The sequence below is a fragment of the Rhipicephalus sanguineus genome, chromosome 6 (genome assembly GCF_013339695.2).
Source record: "Rhipicephalus sanguineus isolate Rsan-2018 chromosome 6, BIME_Rsan_1.4, whole genome shotgun sequence".
NCBI classification, from domain to species: domain Eukaryota; kingdom Metazoa; phylum Arthropoda; class Arachnida; order Ixodida; family Ixodidae; genus Rhipicephalus; species Rhipicephalus sanguineus.
The window spans coordinates 141,431,350-141,449,193 of record NC_051181.1 but is presented as its reverse complement, the minus strand read 5'-3'; the positions used below and the strand labels follow the sequence as shown (position 1 = coordinate 141,449,193).

Here is a 17,844-nt window from a genome sequence, read left to right as displayed (position 1 = left end):
AACTGTCTGAGGCGGCAGCAAAAACGAGCCGCCGCAGCACTTCGCGGGAACACATGTTCCGCACATGTCATGTTTTTTAAAAAGTGACTGAAGACGTAACAGCTTGCGCGGAAGGCTCTTCACGGTCAGCTGCGCGCCGTCGTGGCTTAACTTGGCTTCGACTTCGTGTTCTTCGTTCCCACAGCCTCGGCAAGGAACAAGGACCAGTGCGGCCGTGTTCCTCTAGAAGCGCGTACTATTTATATATTGTAACTTTTCTTGTCTTGCTCTCAAGAAAAAATCCCCGTCGCTGTCTCTCGGCGCGAGAAGATGAAGAAGTCGAGAAAGAAAAAAGAAAAAAAGGTCTCTTTAGTTTCTCATCACCTGAAGAAAAAATAAAAGAACCGCTACGCCGAGGAAGCTGTCACGAAAGGTGCCGTTATATTCCGAAAGAAGAGACGCAACATCGCTTTAATCGAGCCGTCCGTGACAGCTGTCAGGGTTTATAAAGATGAGAATTTGTTACGACGTTGAAATTGCTGCCACAAGCAGGAGTATGTTCGAGCATGTGGCTTTCAGTGGCGGCTGCACGGAGCGATTCGAGACGCTACACCTGGAAATACGGTGCCCACTAAGGCGCTAGTCATACGTACCATTCTAAAAACTACAGTATTCTGCGCGAAAAAGCAATATGCGCAACTTATTTTTCTGTTTAGTTAAGCGAAGAAGTTTAATTAACTGCTTAGTTCAGCATACTGTCTCAGATTAAAGTTCGGCCCACATATTCGGCGGCGCACTGTTACCCGACAGCGGAAGCCCTTCATTAATGCGATACGCAGTCTTGTGATCACAAGACGTTGCTATCACTTCCCTTCGGTGGGACCAGTATGCTAAATATAATATAGAGAAGTGGGCCACTGTACAAGTTAGCAGTTTTGTAGAGTAGCGCAATAAAACGTAGCACGAGGGAAGAGGTAGCGTTTGTGCGGGTGCTTGCCCTTCTCCCGTGCTGCATATTTCTGCAATACAGCTTCAAATACTAAACGTAGCAAGCGTAAGAGGACAACCATAAGGCAGAGCAATCGGGTAATAAATCAGGTGAAACAAATTAGCTCCCTCAGATCAAAACTGCGGCATAATCAAAGTGATAAAGCAGTGCGTGAAAGCGAAGAAAGAAGGAAGCTGAAGTAAACGAAAACACTGAATCGCAGACTCTGAGGCGTAAAAAAGAAAACTCTTTATCTCGTGATTGTCTTGGTGGGTAATCGAGATACGGGTCCGTGTTTTCAAATCTCGCGAAATGCACGAGGCTGGTCCCACGGATACTGGCCGCCCACACACGAGCTCCTCTCCGTGTGGCCTGGCGCGTGTCATTCTAATGGAAAAATCGATCTCCGGTGCCAGGCAGCTCAGGCCAGTGCAACGAGCTGAGGCCCGGGCGCTCGCTGCGCCTTCGCTGTCTTCTCTTAATCTCGGCCGGTGCCCGCCCTAATTAAACTTCAGCGCCTTCTCTCCCTTCAACTTCTTACACACCCTCATCCTTCACTCTACGTTCATTTCCAGCGGGATGGCAAGCCGACTTCGTCTCTACAGAGTTTACAGTGGAAAGACCGAAAACGAAGAAACGTATGGAGACTAACCAACCTAGTTTCATGCACAGGGCATGTCAAGCACATATCGCAGTGTTAGTTAGTTAGTTAGTTAGTTAGTTAGTTAGTTAGTTAGTTAGTTAGTTAGTTAGTTAGTTAGTTAGTTAGTTAGTTAGTTAGTTAGTTAGTTAGTTAGTTAGTTAGTTAGTTAGTTAGTTAGTTAGTTAGTTAGTTAGTTAGTTAGTTAGTTAGTTAGTTAGTTAGTTAGTTAGTTAGTTAGTTAGTTAGTTAGTTGTATGCACGCGCAGCACAAGCACGCACGCAAAGATAGGTCTCCCACTGCTTTAATGAAAGCCTCCTCGAAACAGGCTTTTCCGCATAAACACAATCATTGCAACAAAGCAATCTTCGATGAGCACAAGGGTTCTTAGGTGGGCTAGTGGTTCTGTGTGTTCACTGTCCCGTTTTGGCACTGTTCTGCCATAATCTTCGAGGAGCATTTCTTTCCTTTTATTCGGATGTTCCAAAGGTGTACACGACACAGCCTTCCTGTCAGTTTCGTCGCACATGAGAGCAATATACAAAATATCGTCTTTAAAGTTCCACGCTTGAGTTAATGTGATGAATTTCACGCAAGGCAAGCATGTCCTTGAAATTAATTATTCGTTTCCAAGACACATCGCTCGAGTCGCAAGAATTAACGGCAGCATAAGCCATTAACTGCGAGCTGAATTTGATTGGATGGGCGCCGGCTTTATTTTCTCCGCGTCTTGGGCCAAAGAATCACGGGTAGCGTGTTTACTTGTTCAGTAAAACTTTCTGCTGGGCGGGTTGGTTCATACTTGCAATAGAAAATGGTTGTGCGCAAGCTAGACAAGGACGAAGAAGACGCGCTCTTCCGCGTCTCTGACAAGGACTAGACTAGACTAGACGAGGACGAAGAAGACGCGCTCGTCTGCGTCTCCGACAAGGACTTGAGACTAAAAAAGGACGAAAAAGACGCGCTCGTCCGCGTCTCCGACAAGGACGAAGAATACTAGACGAGGTCTAGACTAGACTAGACAAGGACGAACAAACTAGACAAGGACGAAGAAGACGCGCTCGACCATGCCATCCTTGTCCTTGTCTAGTTTGCGCGCGACTATTTTCTATTGCAAGTGTTTACTTGCATGCTCGTTTTTCATTTGTTGCTTTGTTTTTGCCTATTTTATGGGAAAGCGCAGAAACGTATAAGGAGAAGCGTGTTATTAGTCTTACAGGAACCCGTAAAACCGCTTGCACTGAGAATAAATGTATTCTGCTCTTTCAGGTGCGGTCGGAGCAATGGAGGTTCCCGTACTTTCTGAAAAAGGACACAAAGGTGAGTTCATCATCTGCCGCCAAGCATTTGTGGATAAACGCGGTCTCACTCGCTTCTATTCCTCGAGCAAGAATATGTTTCGACACAAATTCTCGCGCGCACGCTTGCGGATTGAGTTGCGTTCAGTAAAGTTAAAAAGGTAATGAAATGCGCCGTTGTTAATCGAACTGTTAATAAACACTAAAGCTAAAGACATCGCAACGCTACGGTTGTCGTTATGTTTTCGCAAATTGAGAGCCAGCGGTTTGAACTGCACCTCCAAGCTGTCAAAACGTTACCCAATGCGCACAAACACTGCAACAGAGATATCCAAGGTATGCACTTTATTGAGAAAAACTTCTCGAAATCTTCGATCACTGCTCAGCTTGAGACAAACTAAAGGTTTCTGCTAGCTGTTAAACACGGACAGAGACAAATGTTCACGAATATGCGGAGAGGTCTGTATTAGGCAGGTTTATCTAGTCTGCTGCTTCAGTGCGGGGATAAGAAAAGATTGAATAAGAAGACAATGAGTGCAAAAAGATGTCAACAAGTGCGAAGACATATAACATCAGATAAAACATCAAACACGAAACTGGGACGCATCGAAAGAAATATGAAACGCGAGAAAAAATGCCCGGACCAAAAACATGGAGTGTTGCTGTGTTACGAAAACGTATGTCAGGGCAAGTAAGCAAATAACTAATTGTGTTCACGTGACTTAATCAAGCCATAAGAAACAGCCTGCTAAACATGCTATTCCACAGCCTAGTTGTTTACAATGATGTGGTTGCAAGTAGCATTTACAATACCACGTAACACCTACGCGGTTTACGTGTTTTGTGCACCCTGAAGAACAGAGAGAGCAATGGTGGTCTAAGGCTTTACTGTGCTACGTACGTTACTTTATAGTGTCTACGTTATGACTCTTTGAAAATAGCGCAGCTACTGCCTTGAACAGCCAAGCACCCGAACAAAACAAACGCCTTCGTGATTGAGTTTTATTAGTCTTAGTTCTTTTTTCTAATTAAGCGGCCCCGATACACTTAACATTGCGACAAAGCCAGCGCTTCTCGAAATATCAAGGTTGTTCCGCAAGAAGTCACGTACAGTGTCGACGTCCTGAATGGTATCAGCGGAGGGCCTGCAGACGAAAGCTAGTAAAACCTGATCAGACCAGATTGAACCGTGCCTAACGCGATACAAGTATAGCTAAAGGTTACCAAATCCAGAGGACGGTTTGGCAACACGCAACAGGCTTCTCGCATGATCCCACACGCCCAGCTTTCCAAATTACCGCGAACAAGATTCTTCCATTGTTACGCAGTCCCACGATTACCTAACCAACGGGCATACGTTACAGTCATCGGCACCAGAACTTTGTTGCAACACGCTGCTCAAGTGAGCCAGTGTAGTACATTAAGGAGAACGAAATGCGTTCAACGTGAACGCATGTACCGTACACTTGGTTATAGTCAAACGACAACTGACCATTGGCTTTGTTTCGAGGAACGAAGCTTCTCTTTCTGGAGCTGCACTTCGTCGAATGGAGCTACGCACACAAGAAGACTTTTACAGCCGCTCCAGGAGACATGAATATACTACAGGCACTACTTCACGATATTCCGCTGTAACCAGCAGTGCGAAACGGACCTATACTTGCACTCTATCGTGAGCTGCATTACTGAGTAAAAGATTCCAGGCGGCGTGTTATACACAGCACACGCGTTCCAGCCGCAATCCCCGGGTTCAAAGGCGAACAAGTTTAGTGGCTGTAACCCGCACTCGGAATGGAATGGATAGATAAGAAGTGGGCGAGGAGGCGAGAGGGTCTTTCTATCGCGAGCGGCGGTGGCCGCGCGGCGTCGTTCAAATATTCACGAAGGCGAGCGCACCGCCCCCACCATCTCGGAGCTGGCGCGGCGTATACTTCTCTTTGCGCCGCTCTTCTGGCCGGCGCTTGGGAAGACCGTACACAGAGCATACATAGGAGAGAGCCCGGGTGGACCATCGATCGCGCTCCATCGGACACCCCTCGCTCTTCTCCCGTGGCGCTCATGAATAACTCCTGGGCCTCAGCTCCCGCTGCTCTAGACCAGGCAGGCACACACGCGCACGCACACACACTGTGATTAAACCCTCCCTACCTTCGCTTCGGCAACTCGCTATTCGATGCGCTGGTGGCTCTTTTGTGTCACGCTCGTGTGCCGACGCATTTCGCATGGCGCGAAAGGAAAACGTTTCTTCCGACGCAGCCAGCTCGCGGGAAGGTTTAAATTATTTATGGATCGTTCAACCGGTAGGGAAGACTCCGTCGAGAGCGCACACGTGTAGGAAAGAAAGAAGCCTCGGAGAGAAAAAAGTGAAAGGAAAGAATCTGTCTGATCTGAAAGGAGTGGAGCGCGAGTGTGGCTGCAGGCGAGTGTTCGTCTCGTGGGAAAGCTCCCTTCCTTGGGGGAACAGTTCAATTTGTAGCGAATGCGTCGGTAGCGAATGCTTTCGCTGTGTTTACAAACGATGTTTTCTACGTTGTTGATATAAAAGTGACAGGTTCGTTTCGCGCTGTATTGATGGCGGTGTTCCCTGAATACGACGTGACAAAGCAGGCGCGTGAACTTCAGCGTAAATAGGTGGTTTCCAATCCGTTGTCGTCCTTCGCGACGATAACGACCATCAATCTTTTATGACGATATGACAGTGATAGTAAAGACTATACTGTTGTAACACTCCCATACTGGAAATGTGAACCGACAACGAAAAGTTTCTGACGATGCTTCCTAAGCGAATCGCTCATTAGTACTGCGCAGTGTGTGCATATATTCGGTAATACTGTGCAGTGTGCGCGATAAAAGACAATTACTGAGACAGGTACACAAACACGTACGTGAGTGTGAGTCTGTGTACCTCTGTGTGTCGAGCACCCAGCCCTGTCTTTTAACGCAATGCATAGTACATCACATTGTGGTTATACACATTGTGATATTATTCACATTATGATACGCACTCGCGGTGCGCCTGTAGACCTGTGTTAATTCTAAAAAGACAGGGCGTGCAAACACGGACACAAGAAAGAAGTCAGGACACCACAAACGCCGGGGTCTTGTGTCCGTGTTTGCACGCCCTGTCTTTTTAGAATGAATACTTACCAACTAGCTCAGCTCTCTGTTATTCTAAGACCTGTGTTAGTTGTAAACAGGATTTGTTCCACTGTTTCCAGCTGGTTATGGTACAGCAATACGCTCAGGGCGAAACATCTCAATAGACTACCGGCGAATACCTCACGCCGGGAGTAAAGCGTACCTGTTCAAAAATGCGCCGCAGTCGGCGATCAAACCGACATCCGCGAGTGCCGGGTTTAGAAAGCTTTTAGAACGACGTTCTCTTGCTCGTGGACAATGCGCGGAAGGCTGATACAGCACTTCGCGTCAGCCCGTGGGACTGATGTGGCACCCCAAAGAAATGCGTCACTCCTCGCAAATGGCGCGCGTAATGCCAGCATACAAATACATATAGCGCGTCATGAAGAATTCATGATTTCAATGGTATAGCACGCCACTTCAAAAGCAGCTCCTGCGGCGACTCCCGTACTCCTCTCGGACGAAAATGCGCCGGCCACTGCTTTCGCCAGAATTGCTACAAAAAGCGCTCACCCCTTTTGTTGAGTGCATCAGCGAGTCACCAGCATCTCTGCACCGTGCGAGCGCAGCAGTGAACGAATTGCGAGCGGATAGCGCAGGCCGTGTATGTACTTTCAAAACATTGTTGCTTCTTCTATCTTTAACTCAAGCTTCGTCGCGCGACTCCTGAGCAGTGCTTCTGAATGTTTGTAGTTTCTTTCGCTGTCCGACTTTTATTTATCTTTTTTTTTCTGCATTCTTTAGAGAAACTGACTTAGCTGCATTGCGAAAAAACGACGTATCATTTGCCGTGTAATGGAGAAAGAAACTGTATCAGAATCAAGGGACCGCTTCGTCTTTTTGTCAACTTAGGACTGCATGCACTACCATAACAGTATCAGTTTATTAAATGCGAAGCATTTCTTAGCGAACCTCTGGCACTTTGAGCGTTTCTATCTACGTATCTATCTATCTATCTATCTATCTATCTATCTATCTATCTAGCCGCCTACGTCTGGGTGCTCTCATGATCGCCTCCTTAAGTTGGTGTAGACCAAAATTTGCATGGGAGGGTAAGAGGATTTGACGAATATGATTGCCGGGTCATGACATGAATAACGATAAAATCCTGTAGCGTACGTCGTCAAACCCTTTCCACTAGACACGTGTGGCACATACCCGTTTACCACGGGCCGCGGTGTACGGGTATGCGCCACAGGTGATTGACAGTTTACACCTACCCAGGAACGGCGAGAACAGACGTTGGTAACTTAAATGCTAGAGTGTTAAGGAAAACCAACATCGGCAGCGCTGACTCAGCGAATGGAAATAATAAAAATTAGGATCCCAGCAGGAATCGAACCCAAGCATTTTGCGTGGCAATCAGGTATTCTACCACTGAGCCACGCCAGGTCTATAAACTGGCTTAGAAAAACAGCCTACGCAGGCGTACTATCGGTGCAACGTCAAATGCGGTTGTGGTGCTGGCTATGTAATTTTACAAGACAGCAATAAACACTACATGATACTCCTACGATGTGTACTCCTACGATACAGGCGTCATATCAGATGAACGTCTGTAGTTCCAGTGTTGGCTCCTCTTTTATAGCAGTCTAATAAACATTACATTTGTATTCCTATGATTCAGGAAGCTATATTGGAGCATTGCTCGACCCCGGAGGAATACATTAACGAATGTTACATATGATATCCACATCACAGCACTGTAAAGTGCACTTCGTCCACCAGAACGACTCAGTGTCCTCTTCATTTTTTACGAGGCTGGGCGATGGCCTTATGCTGACCGAGGATGATGCCATATTAATTGACAGCCGCTTTGTAGACTAGGCTACGTAGGCCACATACGCCCAGGTAGTCTACGAATACGACAAACACCGTCCACTGAAGTTGGTCTACGTAGCACTATCCATGCCTACCTGCCTCGACGGCCTATACCTCACCAACACGAAGGGTGGCTTCAGGTTCGGACATGTCGCCGGCTCTGTCGACAGATAATTTGTCGACGAAATGACCGAGGCATCCACGAATTCCAACAGCTCTACTATACCACATACTTCACTACACATGGACCCCTCGTCACCACGATCACGACCGGATCCTATAACAAGTCATGACCAGCTGCTGGTGCTCACTGATCACGGTGATGATGCCCTTGTTCAAGAACTGTCAAGAACTTCTTGCACACATGCACACGGGTTCGTGAAACGTGAGTGCGTTTTCGGGACACGTGTAAGCACTACATATCAGCTTACCGCTACTGATTTTGGTAATACCCACGTTGCCATTGGCTGCGTTACCCAACCGTAAACAACTGGTTATATAACACATATGCGGCTCTTCAACATATATATGTGTGCGTGTAAAATATATACAAATCTTTAGCGTCATTTTGTAACGTGTCGCTCAGTAAAAAAAGTTACGCCACAGTCACCTACCCGCCACATGCTTTGCATAACATCGACTTCCACGGTACGTGGGATCTGCCAATTTTTTATTTATTTATTTATTTATTTATTTATTTATTTATTTATTTGTTTATTTATTTCTACATACTGCAGCCCTCATGGGCTATCGCAGGAGTGGGTGGGAATGGAGAACACTGAACAGCAGAGAAATTATGAATATACATAAGCAAAATGAAATAAATGTTCTTACTATTCAATAGTTCCTTAGAATAAATTTAAAGGAAGAGAACGAGCAGATCCAGGCAATGAATTCCAGTTTCGATTACACAAGAAAAAAAACTGTACTTAAAAGTGTTTGTACATGCAAAATAAGGCGCAATGTCTAGGTGATGGTGGCTTCTAGTGTTAGATGGTAAAGCAGGAGTTAGGTAATGATCTGAACAGAGCCGACTAGAGCAGTTATTTATGCAGCGCAAGGACTTCAGGGATTCGGTTCATCGGCGATCTGAGAGCGGTTGTAAGCCTATAGAGTTGAAAGTGCTGTGGAGGGTGAAAAACCTTCGAAAGGCATACGGTTCCGGCAGAACAACATTCACGAGCTGGGATCCATCGAAGTGTCTCCTCTTGTAGCTTTTGATTCCTCAGTCACCACATTTAGAAGATGCGTGCTTCAAACTTTGTATTTGGTGACGTTAGTTTAAACGACACTAAGATTACCTAAGGGACTTCATGGGCAGCGATTCATGCTGTGACGGGTATCATTCCTAATTATGCTGACAAAACCTGAAGAGAAACTAGTGCAAGCGCGGATGCCTTACGAGGTCGGGTATGCTATAGCATTGCTTGTTCATTATAGTTTCTGCGCACTGACGTGCGGACTCACAGACCTCCACATTTTCCTACCTCCCAGCCATACACGGCGTCGCTGTAATAAATATATATCCCGGAAGTGCAAGAAACGTCAATAGCCTCGTTGTTACTTAGACGCCGTGCCGCAGTTATAGTTTGTTTTGCCCGTCTGTCTTCCATGTTGTCTTAAGCCTATCTCTCGCGAAACACGCGCCTCAACCTCCGTTCCCACCACATATCTTCCGAACTCCAAATTTACCGCTTTCTTCGGTCACCCATCTCGCTTCAAAAGGGTACGTATAAAGCTACGAAAGAAAAGACGAAAACCAAAAAGAAAAGCTAAACAAAGGGAGACGTCCGTGCGCAACAACAACACGACGTGTCACATCCTATAAGAAGCATGCCTCTTTTGAAGCTCTCTCGCGCGAAGTCGAGCCTCGAGTCACAACCCATGCAGCTCGCCAGTTGCAGGCGCTATAACTTGTCCGGCTCGAGCCATTTCGCGGACCAACGACAACCAGGCGGAAGTATATCGGATTATATATAAAAAAGAAACGTGTTTGCACTAAGTGGAAGCGTATATCGTGCTATAAACAGGCGCGCGCGTGCTTTCGTTGTGAGCTAAGCTTTCAGCCATCGCGATTCTCGTCGATGCAGCGCCCCCTATACCGGAGGCTATTCCAAGCTTTCTAAAGTGCTTCTTCCTCAAAGTCAGAATCCCCACTACCACCCTCTCCAGGGTTGTTTCCAAACTGTCGCACTCGCGTCGCCCGAAGCGCAGAGTGTATAAGCGGGCGCGGTCGTCTGTAAATAAGGAGTTTTTTTTTTTTTTTTTTCGCTATCCAAGCGGACCGACGTTGCCTGGGCGCGCGGGGCTGTCCAAATATTTGCGCAAGTCTCAGCAGCGCCGCGGTTTCTCGGCCGCGATCTCGGCCCTCCTACCAAGACGTGGCTTCGTCCTCGGGTCTCGGGTATCTCCTGTATCGGTGTCTCAAAGATTGCGCGGGAGCGGCCGTTACGAATCTGCCTTGATGGCCGCAAAGTGGCGGACGTCCGAGAATACAGAAGCGCGCGTACTGGGGAATGGTCCGGAATACAGGTGTATGTTTCCCGAATGCTCGGGTAAAAGGGTGCGTGGGGGGGGGGGGGGGTGCACGGCAAGTTCGGGAGGTTGGTATTGTTATTAGAAGTTGACTTGACCTGGAGGGGGCCTCCGGCTCCCCTAGATCTCAGTTCCCCAGGACTCAAAGTTCTTGTCATGTCATGCTGTTGGGCTAGTTGGTAATGTGTAATCTTGAAAATTATGTCATTTTGAAGTTAATATTAGTTTGTGGGGTGTAGTCGTGAGTACTTGTGTGTGTGAACGTGCGTGTGAATGAGGGAACACCAAGTTGCGCCGGATTTTCAAGATGACAGGTTGGCAAAGAAGCATGACTTCAAATGAGTAGCGCGTAAAATTCGGATGCAAAAGAAAGAGACGTTATTGAAGTTCAGCGCTTGTTCTGCGTATATACGTCTCTTTCTTTTGCCTGTTTTTTTATGCGCCACTTATTTGAAGTTAAGCCGTACTAATTGTGCATTGAGTGTGAGGAACACAACATATAAATCTGTCATTGTTGTGATTCAATATCGTAAGTTTGTTTGTGCAAGGCTGATTACAGCATCATATTACATGTCTAGAACAAAATGCAGCCTCTAATTGGGGCTGCTAAAGTATGCAGGCGGGAAGTGGGGGGGGGGGGGGGGGGGCGATCGCCCCTCGGACGTTTTTCTAACACTGAAAATGAATGTACGAAAAAAAAAACATGCCACTACGCCATCAAACGCACGGATAATCCTTAAAAGTTCGTCCAATCGTTCAGAACTCCGACTGGTGAAAGAGGACGCCCGCTTATACAGGTCAGATAACGTTTCGTTTCCCACCTTTCGTTTCCCGAAGTGAGTACGCAGACGAAATTATAAGGTTACAAAGCTGTTTCTTCTTTTCTTAGAAGAATACTTCCAGAACTTCTACAGAGTTCTGGCAGAGTTCTTTTAGAGGGGTGACTGTCAGAACTGTTACACAGTTATATACGGCAGTTGTTCCTCCGCCGAGAACTCATCGGGAGTCATTTATGGCACGCATCGAAAGTTGCCCGGCAAGTTCGTCCTCCGAGAAAGAGCCGTCACAGTCCGGCATTGTGGCAACGTTTCTTTCTCACGTATATACAGTATATCGATAGCGGGTGCGCTGAATGGATATTTCGGACCCTCTTCATCGCCAACACGCCCGGCACCAGCCTTTCTTTCATTCGCACACTCCCCCAGGGAAGCGCACCACAAAGTGACCCGCGCACTTCGCGCAATACTGCCGAGAGAAAGTTTCTCAGAACAAACGGTGCCCCGTTTCGTAACTTCTCCTCTTCCCTTTCTCTTTCTTCAGCGCCCTACGTGGCATCACCGTGAAACTAAAGCTGCGCCAGTCTTATTGCGTATGAACCGAATCACCATGGTTTATTTTATTGTGTGTGTTTGTTTGTTTTTCTTTCATCTGTTTATTTAGCGAGACGAAGCGACCGGGCAACCCATTTGAGGGGACAAGGGAGTGGCGACGTCGAATCCAAGCGCCGCACGGCGAAGAGCCATAAGAGAAGGGCCATAAGGACTCATCACCTCCAGATGTCGCCACACGCCCACCCACCAACACACGCACACACTCTGTCGTGCAGACAAACACACACATGAACACTCCACGCAAGCCTTTACTCCGTTCCTTTCTTCCGGGGGGTACACAATGCAGAGATATAAAAGAGGTAGAGAGAGAGAGAGAGAGCAGTAATGACGGAGTGGAAACGAAATTACCGCGCGAGGGAAACGCCAACAGCTGCCAAGCCTTCGCGGCGGCGTAGCCTGAGATGCTTCAACGTAACTCCAGTAGACAGCCTAGAGAGAGGGGGCGGAGAAAGAGAGAGAGAGAGAAGGCGAGGAAGATAGAAATAAAGTCGGGGTTTCTAGAGCCCCGACGGGAGCCCATAAGCGAAGAAGTAGTAAACTCGACGAAAAGAGGGCTCGCGAAAACGCCCTGCTGGACTGCCTGCCGCTCCCCGGCAGTGGCGACAGCCCCAGAAGAGGCTTCGTTTCGAGCGAAGAAAGCATCTATAGGTCGCGCGGGAGGGACAGGGACGAAAGTATGGCCACGGGAGGTAAAAGAAACAAAAGGAATGAAGGGATCGAGGGAGTCCCTGGAAGCTTCGGCGCGCACGAACACACTGACAAGAGCAACGGAAAGCCTCAGGACAGGATAATAACGACGTTAAGGATCCTTCCGCCGGCCACCACACACTGGGAGAAAAACGAAAGACAACGGGCACACAAAACTGACAACGCGCAGCTGGCGCGCGCCCTCTGGTTGGCGGATAAGGGAGAGGCCTGCTCGCGTCTGAAACAAGGAAAGAAACAAATAGGAGAGGGTTGCATTACGAGCTTGGAACAGACATCAAGGTGCGACCGGATTGGCTGCGAGTGTAACGGAGGACGCGGGAGGGCGCCCAGGAATGCGACTGATGCATCTTTATTCGTGGCCTAGGCGATATGGAAAGCCTTCTGCACTGTACCTTCGGTTCTGGTAAATGCGTGCAGTGTTCGCGAAAGTCGGAGTTGTGGGTAGTTGATGTATTAGAGAGGCCCGTTCCACAAAGCCGCAGGTGCACAGCAGCAAAGTAGACTAACAGCTAGAATGCACTGAAGCGAGATTCGCGTGTTGCAGTCTAGTCGTAGTAGCAATATGTTACGCGGTCATAAGGCCTGGAATAGACCAATTCACGTGTAAAGCTAAGAGCCCTTCCCGTATAATGATATACTTAGCTATTTGTACAATGTGTTTAGAAATCTTATCATTTTGACAGCCTCCCTACACATTTTTACTTTCGCCTTGTGTTGAGTTGAGTTCAGACTAACGACAGTATTCTAAAAGCTTGTATACAGTCATTGCTTTTGATTTAACTCTTAGCCGTAGAAGCTGTGGCACGGGTTCATTAACTTAACTATATGACAAGCAGTAATTACGCATATCAACAGAAAAACGAAACAATACAATCGTAGAATTTCAAACATTCGTTAATGGGCACGTCATATCATTTCACAAGCGCGACTATACTAGAAAATTCAAAAATCAAGATTGTTCTTAGTTTCTACATTAGCGCATACACAATGTCACATATTAGCTCAACAAATTCGAGCTATCTTCAGTCGTACATTTTTCTGGCAAAGCAGATGTAATGAAATATTACTTGCCGCTCTAGCGCTATCCGGTCTCGCGGCGTATGTATGAGGATGGGTAGTGGTTCACTGCTCGTATAATTATCCGACGTACCAGATTACCTATGAGCTGTCGTTGCTTTGCTGTCATTGTTGATCTTACGGTTGTTGAGAGAAAAATAATCACAGGGTAAGTCTATAATCGTGACGGTGGTTGCGCCCCCCCCCCCCCCCATTTTTTTGCGTAAAAGCAACAAAAAGTTGGAGGCGACTCCAATCCTTCACTTAGGTGTCTGTAGTGGCATTCGCACCTCGGTGTTCGTGTCCTCTGTTGTATTCCTTGCGTAAACTTTACGTCGCACTGCAGAAGCGGATCTCAAAGGTCACGTGGAAACAAGCACGTGGTTGAGATCTGCTCCGCCAGGTGCCGCAACGATCTCAGTAACTCTAAGCTGCTCAAAAGAAAGCTGTCTGCTAGCTCTTTCAACGAACTCATTCAGTTAATTTTCATTATTCATTAATTATCCTGACAGTTAAATGCCCCTTATCTTAAGTAAACGCATGATCCGATGGCATATGTATCTAATAAACTCTTCATTTGAACCAAACCATACAGGGTGTTTCAGATAAAAAGCACCAAGTAATAAAAAATTAAGCACAGGTGCTACGCGTCTCCAATTAGCGCAGTATTGTTCTGAGCCATATAGAGCACGTCAGAATATATTTTTTTTTTCAATCCGCAAAGCTCGCCAATTAACATAGATTGCTCAGTGAACTTTTCAAACAGTTACTCCAGAAAAAAGTCTTCAATATAAAGGTTCTAGCGCTTGTTCAGAAACATCGAAATTTTCAATATGTGGTAAGAAAGATAACTACTCGCTTAATTCTTTTCCGGCCTTTATTTTTAAAGCGCGCGATTTTTTTTTTTTAAGTAGCACGTGACTGCCGCATAACGTGCAGCACAGTTAGTGCCCTCAAATGTAAGTTGAACGAATTATCAAAGGCTGCTTCGCGCACGGAATCGACTGAACAGGCTATAGGCGACTGCGATGGACGTTAAGGGACAAAAGGAGCATACCGTTTCAACAGCATAAAAAAATTCTTCAAGGAAAAAGCGGCAGGCACGGAGCAAATGCCACATGAGACCGTAGGGAACATTTGATGCAGCGTAGGCATTTTTTTTGTTTTCTTTTCGCACCAATGAGGAAACACATTAGAAGGGGCGAGGGTGACAGCGTGATGAAGGACCGAGATAAAAGATTCGCTCACACGTAGCGGCGGCTCTTTCGTGGATTTTTTTTTTTTTTTTGACGGTACGCTTTTACCATATCATTTAGCGTCCATCGCAGTCACTGATAGCCTGCTCGATCGACCTTCGTGTGCGGAGCAGCCTTTGATAATTTGTTCAACTTGCGTTTGAGGGCACTAAAAGCGCCGCGCGTTAGGCGGCAGTCACGTGGTATTTTTTTTTAACTTCGCGCGCTTTAAAGAAAGGCCGAAAAAAATTAAGCAGGGGAGTTAGCTTACCACAGATTGCAAAATTCGATGTTTCTGAACAAGGGCACGTGCCCGGTGTGCGACCCCTGGCTACACCACTGCGAGCTACCTACCCAGCATGACAGAAGATGAGACTGATCATGGTCCGATACCTGTAGGAACAGATAGAAGTGCATGGTGAAGAAGCTTTCCTCAGAAGGTGGCACACATGACTTCTCGTGGGGCGGAAGGGAAATAATAAATTCCCTAGCTGCCTTTTAAAAAGCATCTGGCATATGAGGGGGGGGGGGATCAGGAGTTAAGTAGTATTTGAGCCAGCCTGATGCGGCGGCACGCGTGTTCACCGCATGTTTGAGTACAAATGTAGCAATACTTGCCAAATGATATTTGTGTATCCGTGCAAACCTAGTCTGTCTTTTTTTTATATCAGTGATCCGTCACTTGTGATAGTGTCTGAGTGTCATAAGTTAGATAATGCCGGTGCCTTACTGTCTGAACTTGCTAGAGCGATTCTTTCTTGTCCGTGCAGTTGTACTCACCTGAACTGTTGTTACCAGTATCCAGTACACATTCCTGCATGTGCGCGGTTTGAGAAACCTTGCGTCTAACTTTTGTATAAGCTATACTCGCGCAAGGTATGCGCCTGTAGCGTTTGCTTGTGTTGGTTGAATTAATTTTACTTTGTGGTCGCCTGGACCGTTGCTACCGGTTCCCAATAAGTTTCCCTGCGTTGATTGATCATCTAAAACGTTTCTTATCTTTCCTGTGCCTTGCACTTGTAGAGGGCAGCTTATACCGCTACGAACTCCGGTAATCGCTGCTTGTGAATGACGGTTGCCCTCCTTTGTGTGCGCAGTGCTGAGCGCCGAGTACTGCTACGGCTACACGGACAAGTTCGGCAAGTGGAACAACGGTTTCCAGTGCCCGGCGCAGAGCAGCGGCGAGCCCGTCTACTGCTGCGGAACATCCACGGAGCCGTACTGCTGCCGCAAGAAGGAGGATGAGCCACCGGCACCGGCTCACGAGTACGTGCGCCGCAGTGCTGCGTTTTTCGGCTTCATATAAAAGCAAACGCACAGCCTGTTTCACATGCGAGCGACTGAGCGGCGGGGCCCGCGGCGATTGAGCGGCGACAGGACGCTCGGATGCGGCTTCGTTTCACATGCACCGCTTTTGCGCGGCGCGCGCCTCTGCGATGCGCAGTGATGGTTGTGGAAAGCGCCCGTTACCCGCGGGTTTCCTTTCTCCGAGTTCGCTTGTTTTGGTGCACTTGGGTTGCGAGTTTCACCAGCCTTCTACTTCGGTGCTCGATTTTCACGCGTCTAAACCTTGAATGACGAAAATGTGCAGTGTATCAGTGCAATTAAACTTCAGTAGTCACGTTTATTTCTGTTCCAGCTTTCTTTTTTTTACCACGCAAGTCTTCTTGCACGCCCATACACTTGGCCATGGAAAAGCAAAAGAAAGAATTGGTTTTTGTGGTTTTAAGCTTTCACAGTGCTTTCGGTGGCTTTTGCTCTCGAATGCCGCAAGGCGTTGGTGCGCCGTCTGGGCCGGCAACCATTGCAAACCCACAATGTCGTCGTCTGGGGGGCTCGCATTTGTCGTCTTCGGGGTACGTGACCATTGAAAAAAAAAATAAGAAAACAGTAAACGATTCGAACGTGCTGGGCCAGAGTAGTAAAAAAAAAAAACTCAAACATGTCCTGCGACCAACAAGTGCGCAGTGCCGTAGGGTCCCCCTGTACGGACCTGTGTTGGTGCCACGATTCGATAAAGATACAAAAGAACAAAATGACACGTGCAAACGATTTGTCTGCTTTGATGGAAGCGCAGTAAAGAACAAAAGGAAAAGAACGGCGTTTCTACACTGCCAGCTCGTTACAGCGAATGTCGTCTGCTAGGAAACCAAGTTCCTCCTGGAGCACGCGCCCGCTCCTCGACTCCGCCCCTGCAATCACGTGCTCCTCACGTCACTGCTCTCCCATTGGGTGACCTTGGGCAGACGCTCTGCCGCGAGCGAATTTTTCCAACTCCCGCGATCTCGATCGCTGGCGTTACGAGCGTCCACTGGTCGCTCTTAAAATCTGTTTTTGGGCTCCCGCGACGGCAGCCGCTCCGCTCTTGGAGCAAAATCGCTCGCATGTGAAACAGGCTTAAAGCGAACGCCAAGTCAAACTTTTTACAAGTGGAGAGGTAGGTTATTGTGCTACTTCGAGAGCGTCTAAAGCAGTGGCTCAAACACGCAGCCCGCACTACAGGGGGTGAGCAAGGTGGGAGGGGGTGCGCTGCAACGAACCTCTTCTCCCCCCCAATAGGGAGTCCAGCGCACGCCTATGTGTCAGGCCCGCCCACGCCAGGCTTTGTTTGCCCGCATTTCCCCGATAGGGAGGAGCGTTCGTGGATTTTTTAAAATAGTTAATATATGTCTCACCTGATTGGCTATACGATACACTGGTGTAGGGGCAAACGCGAAAGAAAAAAGAAAGTGATTACAAATGATCCTCCCGCACGACCCTCCTCCACCACTTATAGCGTTCACCGCGTAATCACTAAGTCACCGCTTTGCGGCGCTGCTTACATACTACTTCCTGCATTACCACGTCATCTCTGTTCAGGCTTCCTTGAATCATCAAAGACAGACAGTTGCGCTCGCGGCAGCATGCGTTCTGAGACCGGATTTACTTGGGGCATCTCGGAGCCGCAGCAAAACTGTCGCGATGGCTAGAGTCAACGCCTCCTTTATAGAGGAGGCGCTGCTAGAGTATACCGCGAACTCGGTGGCAGAATATCTCACTGCGCGTCCCCTCTCT

General features: G+C 47.6%; 1 protein-coding gene across 1 annotated transcript in view; it reads left to right on the top strand.

Moving 5' to 3' along the window:
- The window catches only part of LOC119396581 (protein shisa-9), a 53,793-nt gene that overhangs the window by 22,910 nt on the left and 13,039 nt on the right, over positions 1 to 17,844 (top strand). Inside the window, exons 2-3 of the mRNA XM_037663856.2 lie at positions 2,878 to 2,928; positions 15,888 to 16,056. Coding sequence (XP_037519784.1) covers positions 2,892 to 2,928; positions 15,888 to 16,056 — 206 coding nt within the window. The 5' untranslated portion in view covers positions 2,878 to 2,891. The remainder of the gene's footprint in view (positions 1 to 2,877; positions 2,929 to 15,887; positions 16,057 to 17,844) is intronic.